The sequence below is a fragment of the Penicillium vulpinum genome, assembly GCF_028829585.1.
Source record: "Penicillium vulpinum strain IBT 29486 chromosome Unknown utg000002l_segment0_segment0, whole genome shotgun sequence".
Taxonomy (NCBI): domain Eukaryota; kingdom Fungi; phylum Ascomycota; class Eurotiomycetes; order Eurotiales; family Aspergillaceae; genus Penicillium; species Penicillium vulpinum.
This window is the reverse complement of record NW_026643242.1, coordinates 778449-793396: the sequence shown is the minus strand read 5'-3', so window position 1 is coordinate 793396 and position 14948 is coordinate 778449. Positions and strand designations below refer to the sequence as shown.

At 46.5% G+C, this 14948-nt stretch overlaps 5 protein-coding genes across 5 annotated transcripts; all 5 read left to right on the top strand.

Moving 5' to 3' along the window:
* Positions 1-2241: 2241 nt before the first annotated feature.
* Positions 2242-3408, top strand: N7479_003385 (putative HLH DNA binding domain protein; the record flags this gene model as incomplete). The annotated part of the gene is made up of 2 exons (XM_057251082.1): positions 2242-2300; positions 2355-3408. The coding sequence occupies 2 exons, from the start codon at positions 2242-2244 to the stop codon at positions 3406-3408; spliced, it is 1113 nt and encodes a 370-aa protein (XP_057110407.1).
* A 2194-nt stretch (positions 3409-5602) lies between these two features.
* Positions 5603-7013, top strand: N7479_003384 (ANP1/MMN9/VAN1 family protein; the record flags this gene model as incomplete). Its single annotated transcript, XM_057251081.1, has 4 exons — positions 5603-5775; positions 5836-6467; positions 6522-6572; positions 6631-7013. 4 exons carry the CDS (start codon positions 5603-5605, stop codon positions 7011-7013), a joined length of 1239 nt encoding a protein of 412 aa, XP_057110406.1.
* Positions 7014-9579: 2566 nt separating this feature from the next.
* On the top strand, positions 9580-11374 carry N7479_003383 (uncharacterized protein; the record flags this gene model as incomplete). The annotated part of the gene is made up of 3 exons (XM_057251080.1): positions 9580-10049; positions 10387-10664; positions 10722-11374. The coding sequence occupies 3 exons, from the start codon at positions 9580-9582 to the stop codon at positions 11372-11374; spliced, it is 1401 nt and encodes a 466-aa protein (XP_057110405.1).
* Positions 11375-11702: 328 nt separating this feature from the next.
* On the top strand, positions 11703-13605 carry N7479_003382 (serine hydrolase domain-containing protein; the record flags this gene model as incomplete). The annotated part of the gene is made up of 4 exons (XM_057251079.1): positions 11703-12258; positions 12312-12419; positions 12470-12734; positions 12798-13605. 4 exons carry the CDS (start codon positions 11703-11705, stop codon positions 13603-13605), a joined length of 1737 nt encoding a protein of 578 aa, XP_057110404.1.
* Positions 13606-13974: 369 nt separating this feature from the next.
* Positions 13975-14562, top strand: N7479_003381 (uncharacterized protein; the record flags this gene model as incomplete). The annotated part of the gene is made up of 4 exons (XM_057251078.1): positions 13975-14060; positions 14144-14199; positions 14298-14461; positions 14533-14562. 4 exons carry the CDS (start codon positions 13975-13977, stop codon positions 14560-14562), a joined length of 336 nt encoding a protein of 111 aa, XP_057110403.1.
* Positions 14563-14948: the final 386 nt, after the last annotated feature.

Below are 14948 nucleotides of genomic sequence, written 5' to 3'. Positions count from 1 at the left end.
TGGTACGTGCCATCTGCAGATGGCTTATAGGCGTGCGAAACTCAGTGTGAGCCACCGATTGGGTGCATATGCTGTACGCTGGAAACAGGGAATGGGAAACTATTGCAACTGAGTTTCAGATTAAAGTCTGCAAAGCGCAAAAGAGGGGGTATTCAGGTGAGGTTATCTTTTTCTGGTGTGGAATTTTACAATAGAATGTACAGAGTATAGAACTACAAGTTCATAATTTGTGTGGCTTTTTTTTGTCACAACACTACAAAGTACGGAGTACGGAGTACTAAGACGATAAACATAAACAGAATAATAGGGATTGTGAACACGAACGGCCAGAACGTGGGACTAGTGTGCTTAATGGAGTCGCCATGAGGCAAGCTGATTGACTGTTGGGTAAGACGGGAAGGGGGAATATGACAGCTCTATTTCCACAACACACCATTGCCTATTCGAAGACAGGGAAAGAGGTAGGGATGAATATTAGATACTGTATGGAGTACATTATTTGACATTTTTCTGAGATTAGAGACGCAAAGGGAAAAATAAATGAAATCAATATGATGGTGACTGAACATAGGGCTATCTCCTCATCTCCACTGGGGGGGAACGTGTCCATGTTTTAGGGTTTTTTTTAGGGCTTGGCTTGAAATAAACCAATAAACTTAACATAGGCACTCATTTCATCTGACATATCAAGTCTCTAACGTCTGTGTGCCAAAAATTCCAAATAATGCAGATCCTAATGATTCGCGCTCTGACAGAAAACGTACCTGGTCTTTGGGTCTCGGCTGTCCCAACTCGCTGGTCTCCTCGAGGATCATGTCCCTTCGGGTGGCCTCTTCTGGTCATTCGCTTACCTGACGATACGGATTAAATGATATGTTCCAGTTCTAGCGCTGAGACCGTCAATGGCGCTTATAGCCTCCTGCTGGTAGATCAATTATTCCCGACTCCATTGTATAGAACTATAACCCTGATTCTTGTTGAGGTTTATACCTCCTCGCATGTATCAAGATGACACTCCCGCGGTCCTTGCTTGACTCTATTTACCTTAGGGGCAATTTAAATTTGCCAGAAGCGCCTCAAGGCGTCTGAGCTCGTTTATTATGGGCAACCCCTTGATACTATAACACGATCATAGAAGTTTCTCCTGACTATCCATGCAAGAGATCGACATACGGAGTACTTTGAGATTGTGTTACGGAAAGCGTTTCACCATGTTTGGAGATCCCAGCAGGGATCTGTTGATGAGTACGGACATAGCCGCTGATGTACATAGGTACGGTGGAATATGCAACTAGATCTTAGTTTGATTCAACATTTTTCGTTTCTTTTTCGGCTTCATTCTCGCGAACTCTTCACCTCCCGGATCAGTTTCCCGGAGGTTTTGATAGAAGACCTCCAACGTCATTAACGACATTAATTGGGACAACTATTGATGCAAGGGCCATAATGACTTTAGAAAACTAAAAATCTTCCCCGTGTCGATCGCAACATCCAACAGCTCGGTGACAAATTAGGGCTCCTGGATCATCGTGAACCTTCCCCTCGGGCTGGATCGCATTCCCCTCATTCGTTAATCCAAGATATTGGTACATATTGGCACATATGTGAGGTTCAGTCTGGGCAGTATGTGACAGATAATCTCTGTGATACGGAATATAATTATTTTCTTCTCTGACGCTTCTTCCCGGCCCAAGCGGGCACTAACAAGTGGTCCAGAGCATCCACCCGGGATGCCCATCTTGCTTCCCCGTCGTGATGAAGCTGTGGGGCAAAAAAAAGCACCCATTGTCTGTATGACATCCGAATTCTGCGCTTCATGTCTGTCGAGGATCAGCCCTGGTTGTGAATGGGTCCCCTCGCCTAGGTCCTCCCGGACCTTGGATCTGGGAATAAGGGCCAAAGTACGGAGCACTCTTCTAGTGTACATATAAACATGCATCCCAGCCCGCATGGTGTTCCTCTCCATGAACTATCTCATTAATTGTATACACTTGCCTCGTGTATATTTTGATTATTCTTCTTCTCTACACTGTCTATAGCCCTGCCCCCTTTGTCCATTACTACTGTGCATATACAGCTTTATTTTTACCTCTTTCGCTATCCGATCTACAACTCACCAACCAAATCTACACAGAAACACGAATCAGCCGTGATATTTCAGTATATATTCTTCTCGGCCTACTTTGACCCAACTCAACACACTCGCCACTGCACATATCACGCATTTTTCGACGGCCAACTATGATGTATGAGGAGATGGGTTCTATGACTGACGATACTTCCCGCCGCTGCTCTCTTCCGTGAGTCATGTCATTGCCCCAGGATCAGCATGCATATCCTAACATATATTCAAGTTCTTTTACCTCTAGCACTGCCATGGCTGCCTCTGATGTGGGCGAGGAGCGTCGACTGCCCCCTCTTCCTCAGATTTTGCCTCTGCCACCTCGCGGTCCTTTCAGCCCATTCAACGTGAAGGAAGCCCTTGTTCCTACCACCCCCGGACCAGGACACCAAGACACTTTCCAATTCAAGTCGTCTTGGGTGGCTCCCGAGCAGAACATCGCACCTCCGTCGCCAGCCAACTCCGCTGAAAGCTCCTGGCAAGAGTCTTTTGCCATGCAAAAGTCAAATTCGATTGATTGGCCCACTGATCTCTCCCAGAGCGAGATCATGGCTTTAGTGGCCCCACAAAACCTTAACCGCAAGGCCCCTCTGCAGCAGCTCTGCGGCCGTAAGCGTAAGGGCAGTGCCCAATCCGTTGAAGATGACCAGCGTGAGAAGCACCGCATTGCAGAGGGCAACCGTCGGAGCAATCTCAGCGAGCTGCACCGCCAGTTAGACAGCCGCATCCACGATTTCTTCCTCGAGCGTGCAGGCTGGAATCCTTCCAAGAGCCTTACTCAATCTAAGGAGCATATCGTGCAAGGAGCCATCTACCTAGTAGACTTCATGCTCGCCATTATCGTTCACCTTATCCGTCAGGAACAGGTCACACCGCAGCTCTCGGAGAAGCTGCAGCCCCAGGTCCGCTGCATGCAGCTGCAGCAGCTAGTCAGCTCCCTACAGCAGCAGAACCAGACTGCCCAGCAACAACTCAAAGCCACTAAGGCTGAGAACGAGATTCTCGCCGACCGTAACCGCGCACTAGAGTTCCAGCTCAAGTCCTATGAGCAGATGTTCCGCTCCCCCAAGTCGGAGAGCACCAGCCCCGCTCCTGTCCTTGATTTCCCCGAGCACAAGCGCCAGAAGAAGAACGGCCTACCTGGCATGCGGGTACTTTGTGATGAGATTGCTGCAAGCAAGTCCTGCGAGCCTTCCTATTCTGCTCCCTTCTATGACTCCATGCCTAGCTCGACCTCGCAGTCTTTCGGTAGTTCTTACCTCACTACCACTCCACTCCGCCTATGACTGGTCCTTCTTCTCCTGCATTCCCTCCTTCGCAGCCTTCCTCTTACACATTCCCCGCGCCGTCCCGTCGCCACTCCACCATTGCGTCTCCATAAAGCCACAGTGGAGCTTAATGATGCACGCCCAATATTGAACACTGTTCCCTGATGATATCACGAGTCCTTTTTTACCTTTCTCACTGTGCTGCATCCTTCCCCCCCCCAATAATCCCTTGCAGAAGTGGCTGTTCTCCCTTACTCTCGGGTCAGTTTGGCTTAGTCCTTCTGTCCTCTTCCCGCTCCATGTGCATTTAGCGCCTGCATTGTGTAACAGTATCTTTTTCCCTTGATCTTGGGGATGAATAGGAGCTTCACAGTCTGCTTTGATTTTTTTCCCTTTGTTGACTATCGATTTTGTGCGTTGGCTTTCCTTACGCTTTTTTTCTTGGACAAATCCGGTGGCTGTCTTACTTCTTGTTTCTTGTCTTTTGGCGTTGTCTATAACATGGATATATGTGTTCGGGTGGAAATATTCTGTCTTCTTGTCTTTGCTTATTTCATTTGTCGTTTCTCTTTTTCAATGTCTATAGCTATGACACAATGGATCACCCTCTATGAACATCATGCTCTTCTGTAGGATCACAGCGGTAAGTTACTAGATTGTAACATGCGCTGAAGTTTGCCATGTACAACTTTCATATCAGCTCTGAAATGATTTGAAATGCAGTAGATCTGATTTGAGTTTCAATAACGCATATCCTCATTTCATGTCTTGTACGGAGTACTAGTTAGCCATATTGCGATGCTCACCTAGAGCTAGCGCAACTTTTCTTCGAGAAAGCGAGTCTGATGTATTCATTTAATCATAATACAAGCCTTTAGCAAATAGTTAATGGATCCTCAGTTCATATTATGTGCGTATATCTACTAAGCACAATGTGGAATACACGATGTATTATTATTTTTTTATCAAGCTTTACTGCCATGGGAATTGTGAGAATATGTATCTAATGCCCACTATCTTTGTTCTATAGCCAAACACAGAATTTACATATATGTATTTCCCCCCTTTTTCGCGGATAGTATCAACATACAGCCATTTCCTTAACATTCCTTGAATACTTGGCCTACAACATGAGAATGCAAACAAATTTCCAAGCGATACCATGGAGAATTTCTTCTTTTTGCCTGGGACGAATCAGCTGTTGATTAAAGGCCGTCCCAGTCTGTCAGCAGGTGGGGACTAGTCTAGACCTTGTGAAACAGACAAGTGTTCCATCAGGCAACTTGGATTGTGAGAGATGAGAGGTTAGGTTGCTTTTTTCAGATGAATAGCAGTTCAAATCTCTACAGGTTATTTTAAACACTGTAGAAATTAGAGGTGTATAGGTATACTCCGTAGGCTGTGTTATAAAATATGGTTGGGCCCAGGCCATGTCTCATTTTAACCTCGTGTTGGAGATTGCACTGTCATTTTCTAATTACTTTGCTTTTTGTATGGAATAATTTATAGTAATTAATTTAAAATAGAAATTGGAGAAGAAAAAAAAGAGGATTGAAAAAAAAAAATAGGGGAAAATATATATAGAATTACACCGCTCAGCATATTAAGAAAGGTTCAAATTTGAGAGACCAAGAGAAAAGTACTACGTGCTGGGTGTGTATCCCTGCAAAGTGTCTAGGGAGGCCAGAGAGTACGGAGTACAGAGTACAGCACATTTAGTTGTACTTCGTACCTGCGTGGTGACAGAAGAAACAATATACTACTATGTATCCAAGTCATAGTGCTCCGTACATACATATCCAATTAGCCCCTAAGTTCTAGACGATCCAAGGCCTTGGCTATAAATAAAAATTAAGGAAAAGAGTCTCGGCAACTTGGTGTGTTGGGAAGACTGTCAAAGTAAATAAATAACTTGATATGCTTATTTGATTCAATATAGTAAAATAACTAGACCTAATAACTAATGAGAAAAGAGGTATACTACGAAAGTTATGCTCACATTGCAGAAATGTAGTTGTATTACTGATTTTAGCCGTTCTTGGCAAGTAACGCATTTCCCCCGTTCCCGATTCTATTTTCTCCCTATCAACCCTTCACTTCGTCATTCTTCTCGATCCTCCTCTATTCGCCACATTCGTTTGGGGGGATTACGACGAGTGTTCGAGACGGGCGCCCCTGAAAATTTACACCTCGCACCTCCTCATCTCTCATCATGTTGTTGCCAAAGGGCGGTGTTAATTGGAAATCGGCCAAGGCCAGATTGCCGCCATGGAGGGTAATCATCGTTTTATTAACACGGACTCGCTTCTTGGTGTCCATTGCTTTAACGGGACTACTGATCCTCATGTGGCGCGGTGTAAGCAGGTCTGCATCGGAGATGCAAAGGTGAGAGAACGCGCAATCCATCGAGAAAAACATCCATACTGACCCGACTGGCGCCAACAGCTTCTACTGTTATGGTTCGAGCAAGTCACCCATGGAAATGTCCATTAACGAGATGGTCGAATGGAGTGCGCACGCCCAGACCCCCGTCCTTTTCAACCGCCATGAACCCTACGAAGTCAACTCCACCTCAATCGTCGATCTCGACTTGAACCCGATCAAGTCTACCTCCAAAGCCGCCATAAACCGCGAACGTGTACTCATTTTGACTCCTCTTCGTGATGCCGCTCCTTACCTGGCCAAATACTTCGACCTCCTTTACAAACTGTCCTACCCACACGAGTTGATCGATCTGGCTTTCCTCGTTGGTGATTGCAAGGACGACACACTCGCAAACCTCGCCTCCGAACTCGATCGCATCCAGAACCATGCCGAGGAGAAAGTTCGCTTCCGCAGTGCAACCGTTATTCAGAAGGATTTCGGCGCCGACGTTGAGATGAATGTGGAAGAGCGACACTCGTTCGCCGCACAGGGCCCACGACGCAAGGCTATTGCCCGTGCCCGCAATTACCTCCTCTACTCGGCTCTGAAAGCTGATCACTCCTGGGTGTACTGGCGCGATGTGGACATTACCGACTGCCCCGAGCGTATCCTGGAGGACTTCATGGCCCACGATAAGGACATTCTCGTGCCAAGTAAGTGATTTCGTCGGATGTGTCGGACAGCTAGCTAACGGAGATTTTTTTAAGACATCTGGTTCCACCGTTACAATCAGGATGGCCATGATATCGAGGGTCGCTGTATGTATCCATGTGGCGCCCCATGTGCTATTTATATTGCTGACATTTTCATTCCTAGTCGACTACAACTCATGGATCGAATCCGACAAGGGCCGCCGTCTGCGCGCAAGTCTGCCTACCGATACCGTTCTCGCTGAAGGCTACAAAGAGTACGACACTGGCCGCACATACCTGGTCAGCATGGGCGACTGGCGAAACAACAAGGATGATGAGGTGGAGCTTGACGGAATTGGTGGTGTCAATATCCTCGTCAAGGCCGATGTGCACCGCTCTGGAATTAATTTCCCCGCATACGCATTCGAGAACCAAGCCGAGACCGAAGGTTTCGCCCGCATGGCCAAGCGAGCTGGCTACCAGGTCGTTGGACTGCCCAATTACGTGGTTTGGCACATTGATACCGACGAGAAGCCCGGCAACCTCGGAGATCGTAAAGCGTTCTAGTTTCTGAATTCCGTCCGCCGAAAATCTCGCTTGGGATCAAGTTGATCTTTGATTCCACCCCGTCCTCGAACATCCACCAGTCTTCATGACCGCTCGTGTGTTTCCCAGATGATCCCCATTGGAAGCTTTTAATCACAGCGGATTTCATTTCCTTCTTTACCCATTTTCTTTACCCATTTTCTTTCACTTTTTGGATGGATGTTTCGCGACGGAGAGCCTAATGACTTCCCTAATACAGTATTTTCGTGCCGCGTTCTAGGGAGTGTGTGTATTTGTTACCTTGGCGCTACGGGGGAAAATGTTGTTTGGCGGGTCGCAGGTTTATAAAGTTCGCCGGTTCTCCAGGCCTCTTCCCTTGATATACCGAATTTGTGTCTTGTGAGACACACATCCCGAGTTATGAGGATGTGTGTATATCCATGTACACTCGAGTCACTCTCGACCATATGTTCTTGCGCAAACCTACATTAGGGACCGAGAACCGGACCGTCTACTGTCATGTGTCGTTTTCTTGTTTCCAAATTTGATTCTGATTCTGCTATGCAGATCAACTCCACATTGTCCTTTCTATTTCTTCTTTTGTTCGAGTTATCATATGCTGAGCTGGCGTCCTTGACTTTGTTTTTGAGATGAGAGGCAGGATATCAGGCCAACTCAGTTGCGATCCAGATGTTGTGTGATGAGTCTGGATTGCTTGCAGATGAAGCAAGGCAGATATCCGCGCCGCACTGGCCTATCGAGTTTCATGTATATAATCAATTACACGACTTCATTCCCTGCAAAAGCCCAAGATGTATCCTCCAAGTAGCACAGTAGTAGTTTAATTGAAGATATCCTATAACAGATCTCTCGGCTGTTAGGCTAGTTGAAGCTCATGTTTCTGCTCTGGCAAACCCGAGCCACATTCCTTCAGAAATTCAAGTCCTCTCTTATCCAATAGGGATACTTACGCAATGCAAAGAAATCCAACCAAAAATTGCGAGCCTTGGTATGATCCAGCAAATATTTGCACAGCAGATCGTTCGACTCTTTATCATCTTGCCCCAGGCCGATTCCCACACCAGTAAACTCCCACCAAACAGGAGAAAAGACTGGGGATTCCCAGTCTAGAATCCCCGCTAGACTACCGTTCTCGAAAATCGTATTGGTATTGGTGAGGTCGCCGTGAGTAAAGAAAGATATAGGGGGCCGCAGCTGACATTCGCCGACGCAATTTCAAACGAACATCCTCCGTAACTTTAGTCAAGAGCTAACGACATCCTAACCTATGGGTTATCGTCAGACGGAAATGACCCATGTCTAATTCCATAGCTATCTGGAAAAAAGAAGGGCGATTAGAGTGGTTACCCGCTGATGGCTTCTATTCGGTCTGAGCAAAGCTCCCGAAGCTATATCACATTTTCAGCGATCTGTTTTGCAACACGTTCTTTGTTGGATAACGGCATCGTTGACCAAAGTTCATGTAATAATTGACCTCGAATTCGTTTGGTATGGAGAAAATATGTCCCGTCCTCTTCTTGCCACTTTCAACGATTTGGTGTATAGAGATTGAAATTTTTGCCAAAATATGGATATTAGGGGCTTTGAAGCTGGGCGACTCGATAAAGCGTTCTTATAGGATCAAGTTTGACCCTAAAGACCATACCCCACGATTGCTCACACCGTAGAAAAGCTCCATGTGGCTCTGGTAACGGCATGCATCTTGACGTGTTGGTGACCAGCTACATGCTGAACAGATGGATATTTTCAGCCATTTGGTAATTTGAGGTGCTAGGCCTTAATAAATCTATGAACATTCAATGCTTTTTATACCAAGGAATGAGAGCCGCGGCATGGGATATTTAATGCTACATATGAGGTACAAAGTACTAGTACTTTCTCAAGGGACCTCCAAGGTCCTCCTTGTATATTGGGCCAACCGTTGGGTACACATATATCGTAGATCACCGTTTTGCCAGTTCTGTCAGTTTGAAAACCCCACTCAACAAACTAAAGTCGAGAATCTTTCAAGCAACCAATTAGCTGGATACCAAACTTACAAGAAATGGGGCCAAAAACATGTGCAGATGAGGCTAAAAGGCAACGTAATCATTTTGAAGCACCCCGAGAGATCTTTTGCCTAACTCTTCTCAGAAGATGAAAGGATAGCATCACATCCACCAAACCACTTTGTTTGAACCAAGGCGCCTTCGATCCGCCTAATACTGTCCCTGTCCTTTCTCAAAGAGACGCATCGTTAGGCCAAGCTTTTTTTTTTTACTGCAGCATGGGATCTACATGACCACTACAGTCGGCCCAGGTTTTGTGCCATCGGATGAACCAACACCATGCCTCCCGTATCTAAAACGTGCCAGAGTTGCGCGGATTCCAAGGTGCGATGTGTCAGAGATAGCGATATCGCTGCATGTAATCGGTAGGAAACCGGATAGAACAACCTCTCTGTGGAAGAAAACTGAAGCTTATCTAAGCTACGCAGGTGCTGTCGTTTGGGAAAAGAATGTGTATACCGCCAGACTGGGCGTCGATTTAATGGATTCCAAAAGGACCGGTGAGCAAACTTTCAAAGATGGTAATGCCCATGGATGGTTTATTGTCTAACTCATCACCCAGTAAAATCGCGGCTCTTGAGTCGAAGATCAATGAACTTAAGGCCAATCGCGCTGGTCCAACAGAAGAAACCGACATTAACACGAGCACGCGCAGCACACCATTAGCCGAGGGCAATACTGCGCTTGAAGATATCATAAGCCGAGACTTCCTTGACATGGAGACCGCCGAAAGGTACCTAAGTGCATTCAAGACCAAACTGACCCCACACTTCCCCTTTGTGGTTGTGCCCCCTGATGTATCTGTTAGGCAGCTCCGTCAGGAGAAGCCATTTTTATGCTTAGCAATCCTTGCGTCAGCTTCGTACGAGAACATGCCGCTGCAACGGGCGCTAGGGGATGAAGTCAAGAAAGTTGTCGCATCGCGCATGGTCATCGGTGGGGAAATCTCCTTTGAGTTGCTGCAAGGGCTGTTGGTGTTCCTCGCATGGTAAATCTTGACCTATCAATACTTTGACGTCGTGATTTTGCATCTGACATATGGCAGGTCACATTATTACTCACGGCCACATCGATATACTCAATTCCTCCAACTGGCTATAAGCCTTATGATAGATCTGCGGTTGGATCGTCCGCCGCAGACACGGACGTGGAAGACAGAGCTGCGCTTTGGGCTTCAATATAATCTGCAGAGTCAGACGTTGAATCGCCCTTCTTGGGGAAGCAACGAGCAAAGGGCTGTCTTGGGCTGCTATTATTTATCGTCATCGTGGGTTTCTCTGCCATCGGGGCTTATTGAGTGTTGGCTGATAGTTATTTCACTTTAGGATCGCAATGCTTGTGCAAAAGAAATCCACTATTCTACGTCTTCCGTACCAGGAAGAGTGTTGCAAGTCTCTCTACGAGACTAACGAGTATCCTCATGACAAATACATCACCTATGTGATACAGCTCCAATTTATTGCAGAAAAAATTGACCATCTATCTGCAAAGCATGGATTTGACTTGGAAACGCCTGGATCGGGGTCAGAGCTCTATATCACCAATCTAAAATCGGATTTGGAGGCATTTCACCGTCATCTACCCTTCAATATCAACGAAAGCTGTAAGTCCACAGAACACTAACTTCAATTTAACAAAAGGTTTTGGCACTAATTTATAGCTGTAAACAAAGTTCTCCTTGCTATACAATACCACGCGACAGGGCTTTGCCTAAACCAACTAGCTCTCAATATCACCAATCAAGAGTCCCAATCACCGCTCGAGTCCAACTCCTGGAGAGACGAAATGTCTTTCTCTGCATTTATCTCAGCCACTTCGATTCTCAATCTGTACATTCGATTTCCATCCAAGGAGGAAGTTGGATTCAATAACACGCAATGGGTACAGATGGCATTTGCCTTGCTAGTTGTCTATCGATACACGGCGACAGCCTGCAAGCCAGATCAAACTACAGCCTTCCTAGATACTCTTTCAAAATTGAGATCGAGAGTTGAGGCGTTGTCTACTTCTGACGTAGATATGAATGGCGCTCGAGATGCTTTCTTCGACTTTAGAAACCGTATAGTTCAAATCGAGAACTGGCTCGGGGCAAATGATAGACAGGAAGAAAACCTCCGCACCGAGGAAAGCTTTGAAGACTTTCAAGATACGTCATGCTTGGAACTGACAGACCTTGACGGGTTTATGGGGGCCGCGGAGACTGCGGAGCATTTTGATTTCCCTATTGGGGATTCATTTTTGTCTTCGGAGGACTTGCAAATCCCCCATGATCTTCTCTTTACATCTTCGCTTGAGCAGATTATGGGTGACTAGGTATGATTATGGAATGTTTCATTTGATGGGGCTACCTCATAGATCTTCTACTGTTAGCATTGTTCTTACCTCTTCGTATTTATACCCTCCAGTTAGAAGCTGAATGTATCAAACAGATAGTGAAAAAAGACATAAAAAACCCCCAATGTGAGCTAATATGAATAGGCAGCAGTGCTGGGAGTTGAAGTGATCCGATGCTTCTACGTATCGCCGAGCCGATGTATACAAACCGCCAAGACCTTCATCATCACCGATCCGATCTTGGATATAAAAGAGATTTATGGAGGAAGCAAGAATCAAAATCCAAACTAATTGTAATTCTTTCAAAATGATGTCAATCTCTCACGTTTTGACATTCTTGTTGCTCTTCTCTTCGGCCTTCTCTTTCACCCCATGTCCGCTCCTCGGCCCTGCATTCCCTCCGTTCTCCCTGGACACAAATGACAAAACTATTGCAGGTGCCCTGCAAAAACTCACACAGGAGTTTGATACGCTAGTCAAAACAAACACTGGTGTTCATGGAGATATCTCGGCGAATACTACGTTTAGCATCGCCTTGTTCTCGTCCAACGCTGGGAATGCCGAAGACAAGCTCTTCTTCTGGGAATATCACTATACAGCCCCTACATTGAACCAGTCTTCAGTGGGATCCCACATTGCAGACAAAGACAGTATTTATCGCATTGGTGGTCTCACTGAGGTCTTTACTGTGTGGAGTCTTCTGCTCGCGGGAGAGGGAGACCAGGTCTTAGATGACCCTGTTACCAAGTATCTCCCTGAGCTGGTTGACAGCAAAGAAGAACAAGATATGGTTGGACCTGTAAAGTGGGACGATATTACTGTTGGTCAACTTGCGAGTCATATGTCTGGAATTGCGAGGGATTGTGAGTATACCGAACAGGAATACGGCTAGCGATCAGACCTAATTCATGTGCAGATTGCTCGAAGGATGTGACTTTGCAAACAAGTTCTGTTGACGCGGGACTACCTCCACACCAGGCTATCCACAAGCCTTGCTGTGGTGAATCTAACTGTGATAGCAGCGGTATGGAATTTAAGTCTGTGTCTATTATCTGTATACTAATATCTTCATAGATTTCATTCGACACCTGGCCAACCAGACCCCCGTGGCTCCAGCTGGGGGAACTCCCAGCTATTCCAACATGGCATTCCAGCTTCTTGGCTACATAGTGGAAAAGCGCACAGGAAAACCATTCAGCAAAGTCCTTCAACACGATATCTTTGACGTCCTGGGCATGAATGAAACTTCAATCTTCGCTCCAAACAAAGCCACTGCAGGAATTATTCCTGTGAGCGAAAAAGCCAGTGGTTGGTTAGCACGTCAAGGAGGAGACAAAGCGTAAGTCTATACCTACCCTCTCCACAGATCTCAGTCACCAATCTAACAATGCACCCCCGCCAGATCAAAATCCCTTTTCTCCAGCATCAAGGATCTCGCAACAGCCGGCCAAGCAATCCTAAACTCAACCCTCCTCAGCAAACCCCAAACAAACCGCTGGTTCAAGCCAGTCTCCCACACCTCCAACCCTGCCAACTCCATCGGATCCCCGTGGGTTATATACAGCGCCGGCTCATACCCCAACACATCCATGGTGGACATCTACACAGTTCTCAGCAACGAAGGCAACGACGAGAGCCTCTATAGCTCATACCTCGGCCTGGTCCCTGACTTCGGCGTCGGCTTTGCTATTCTCTCGGCCGACAACGAAACCCCGGCAGATCTCAACGCGCACGCGGATATCATCGGTGATGTCGTGCTAGTAGCGTTAATGAAAACGGCCATTGAACAGGCAGCCAAGAACTTTGGCGGCGCATACAAGGCATCTAATCTCAATTCGTCTATTGCTGTTGAATACGACGGCTTGCCTGGTTTGTATATCCAGGAGTTTGTCAGTAATGGCACCGACTTTCGCGCAACACTCGCTGGGCTCATGGGTATCGCGAAGCCGGCGGATCTGAGTATTCGATTGTATCCCACACAAATGGTTGAGGAATCTGGCTCTGGCTCTAGGCAGGCTTTCAGAGCAGTCTTTCAGGATACGACTGAGTTGGCGGATAATGGAACTCCGACTTGTGTGTCGTGGATGGATCTTGACAAGTTCCAATATGGAGGCTGTGGCCTGGACGAGTTCATCTTTTCTCTGGATCAGAGTGGTCAGGCTGTCAGCGTCGAGATTCCAGCTTTGCAGGTCTCGCTGAGAAGGAACTAGCAACAGCATGTAACAAGACGGGGCCAGAATATCATTTCTGCACGTGACCCATAATCACGCCCGTGCATGAACTCATAGCGAAGGCCTGAGCTCGTGAAAGCGGCTCAAATAGGAAATCGCCCTAGGAAAAACCCGGTATAAACCGATATACATACTCGTGCAGAACCCCCAATCAACAATCCAATACATTCTCTTCTCTTCACCATGTCACTCTGTGTCACCCGCACCCTCCGATGTAAAGCCCCCGCTTTCCCCCACGGGCGGCAACCGCTCCTCCGCGTCCCGCCATCACATTTATTCTCCTGCCCCTCAACTTCGATTAAAACATCTCTTACCAGAAAATCAACCCTAATTTTCCAATCTCGCAATATGTCTTCCGCACCTGCTAAGAAAGAGTTCCTCTGCATCCTGCCCGATAAGCCCGGTGTGCAGGCAAAGCGTATTGAGGTTCGCCCGTGAGTGTTTCCCTAGAATATGGAGTCGGATGTGGGATGGTGTAGGGTTTTACGTCGTGGATGTGTGCTAATATGGTCTCCAGTAAGCATCTCGAGGGTGTTAAGCCGCATGTTGAGTCTGGTGCTATTGTTGGCGGCGGTACGTGACTCACTTACTTTTTCTTTTGTTAAGATGTCGAGAGAGTACTATGGAAAGTCCTCAGGCATACGTACTGATATGTATTGTCTCTTGTTCAGGCGCAATGTTCAATTCCCACCCTGCCGAGGGCGAGACCCCCTCCTTCAAGGGAAGCATGATGCTTGCTGTTGCGGAGAATGAGGCCGAAGTGCTCAAGCTGCTTAACCAGGATATCTATGTCACTGCTGGTGTGTGGGATATGGAAAATGCCCAAATTATTCCGGTACGTTGCACCAAAAGAGGGGTGTGTTGTTCTTTTTCTCCTGCTTGTTGCTAACTTGTCTCGTGCGTTAGTTCAAGTCTGCTGTTCGCCAGGCTTTGTAAGTCGCACATCTAGTTTTAGCTTTGCATTGGGTCTGGGTTGAGATTTGTCGTTTATATTGAATAAAAGCGACTGGTCGTTGAGCTGCATGTACTCCGTACTCAGATACCTTTTGGTTTTGCCAAGTATTTCTGTTCGATTAGTAGGATATGATACTGACCGAGTAGCGAATAATGAGCGATGCCGAAAAGAATATATGCGGTTAGCCTGGTTCTTATTTCCCTTAATATTCGGGTATGGATATCCAAATGGGAGTAAGCCGGATATTACAACTATAGACTCCGAATTAGTTTCCGCTAACTCCGCGGGAATAAGGTATACAAAGTACTGTAGAGGTACAGAGTAAAGTAATGATAGTCAATAAAAAGTATATTAAAAACACAAGAAC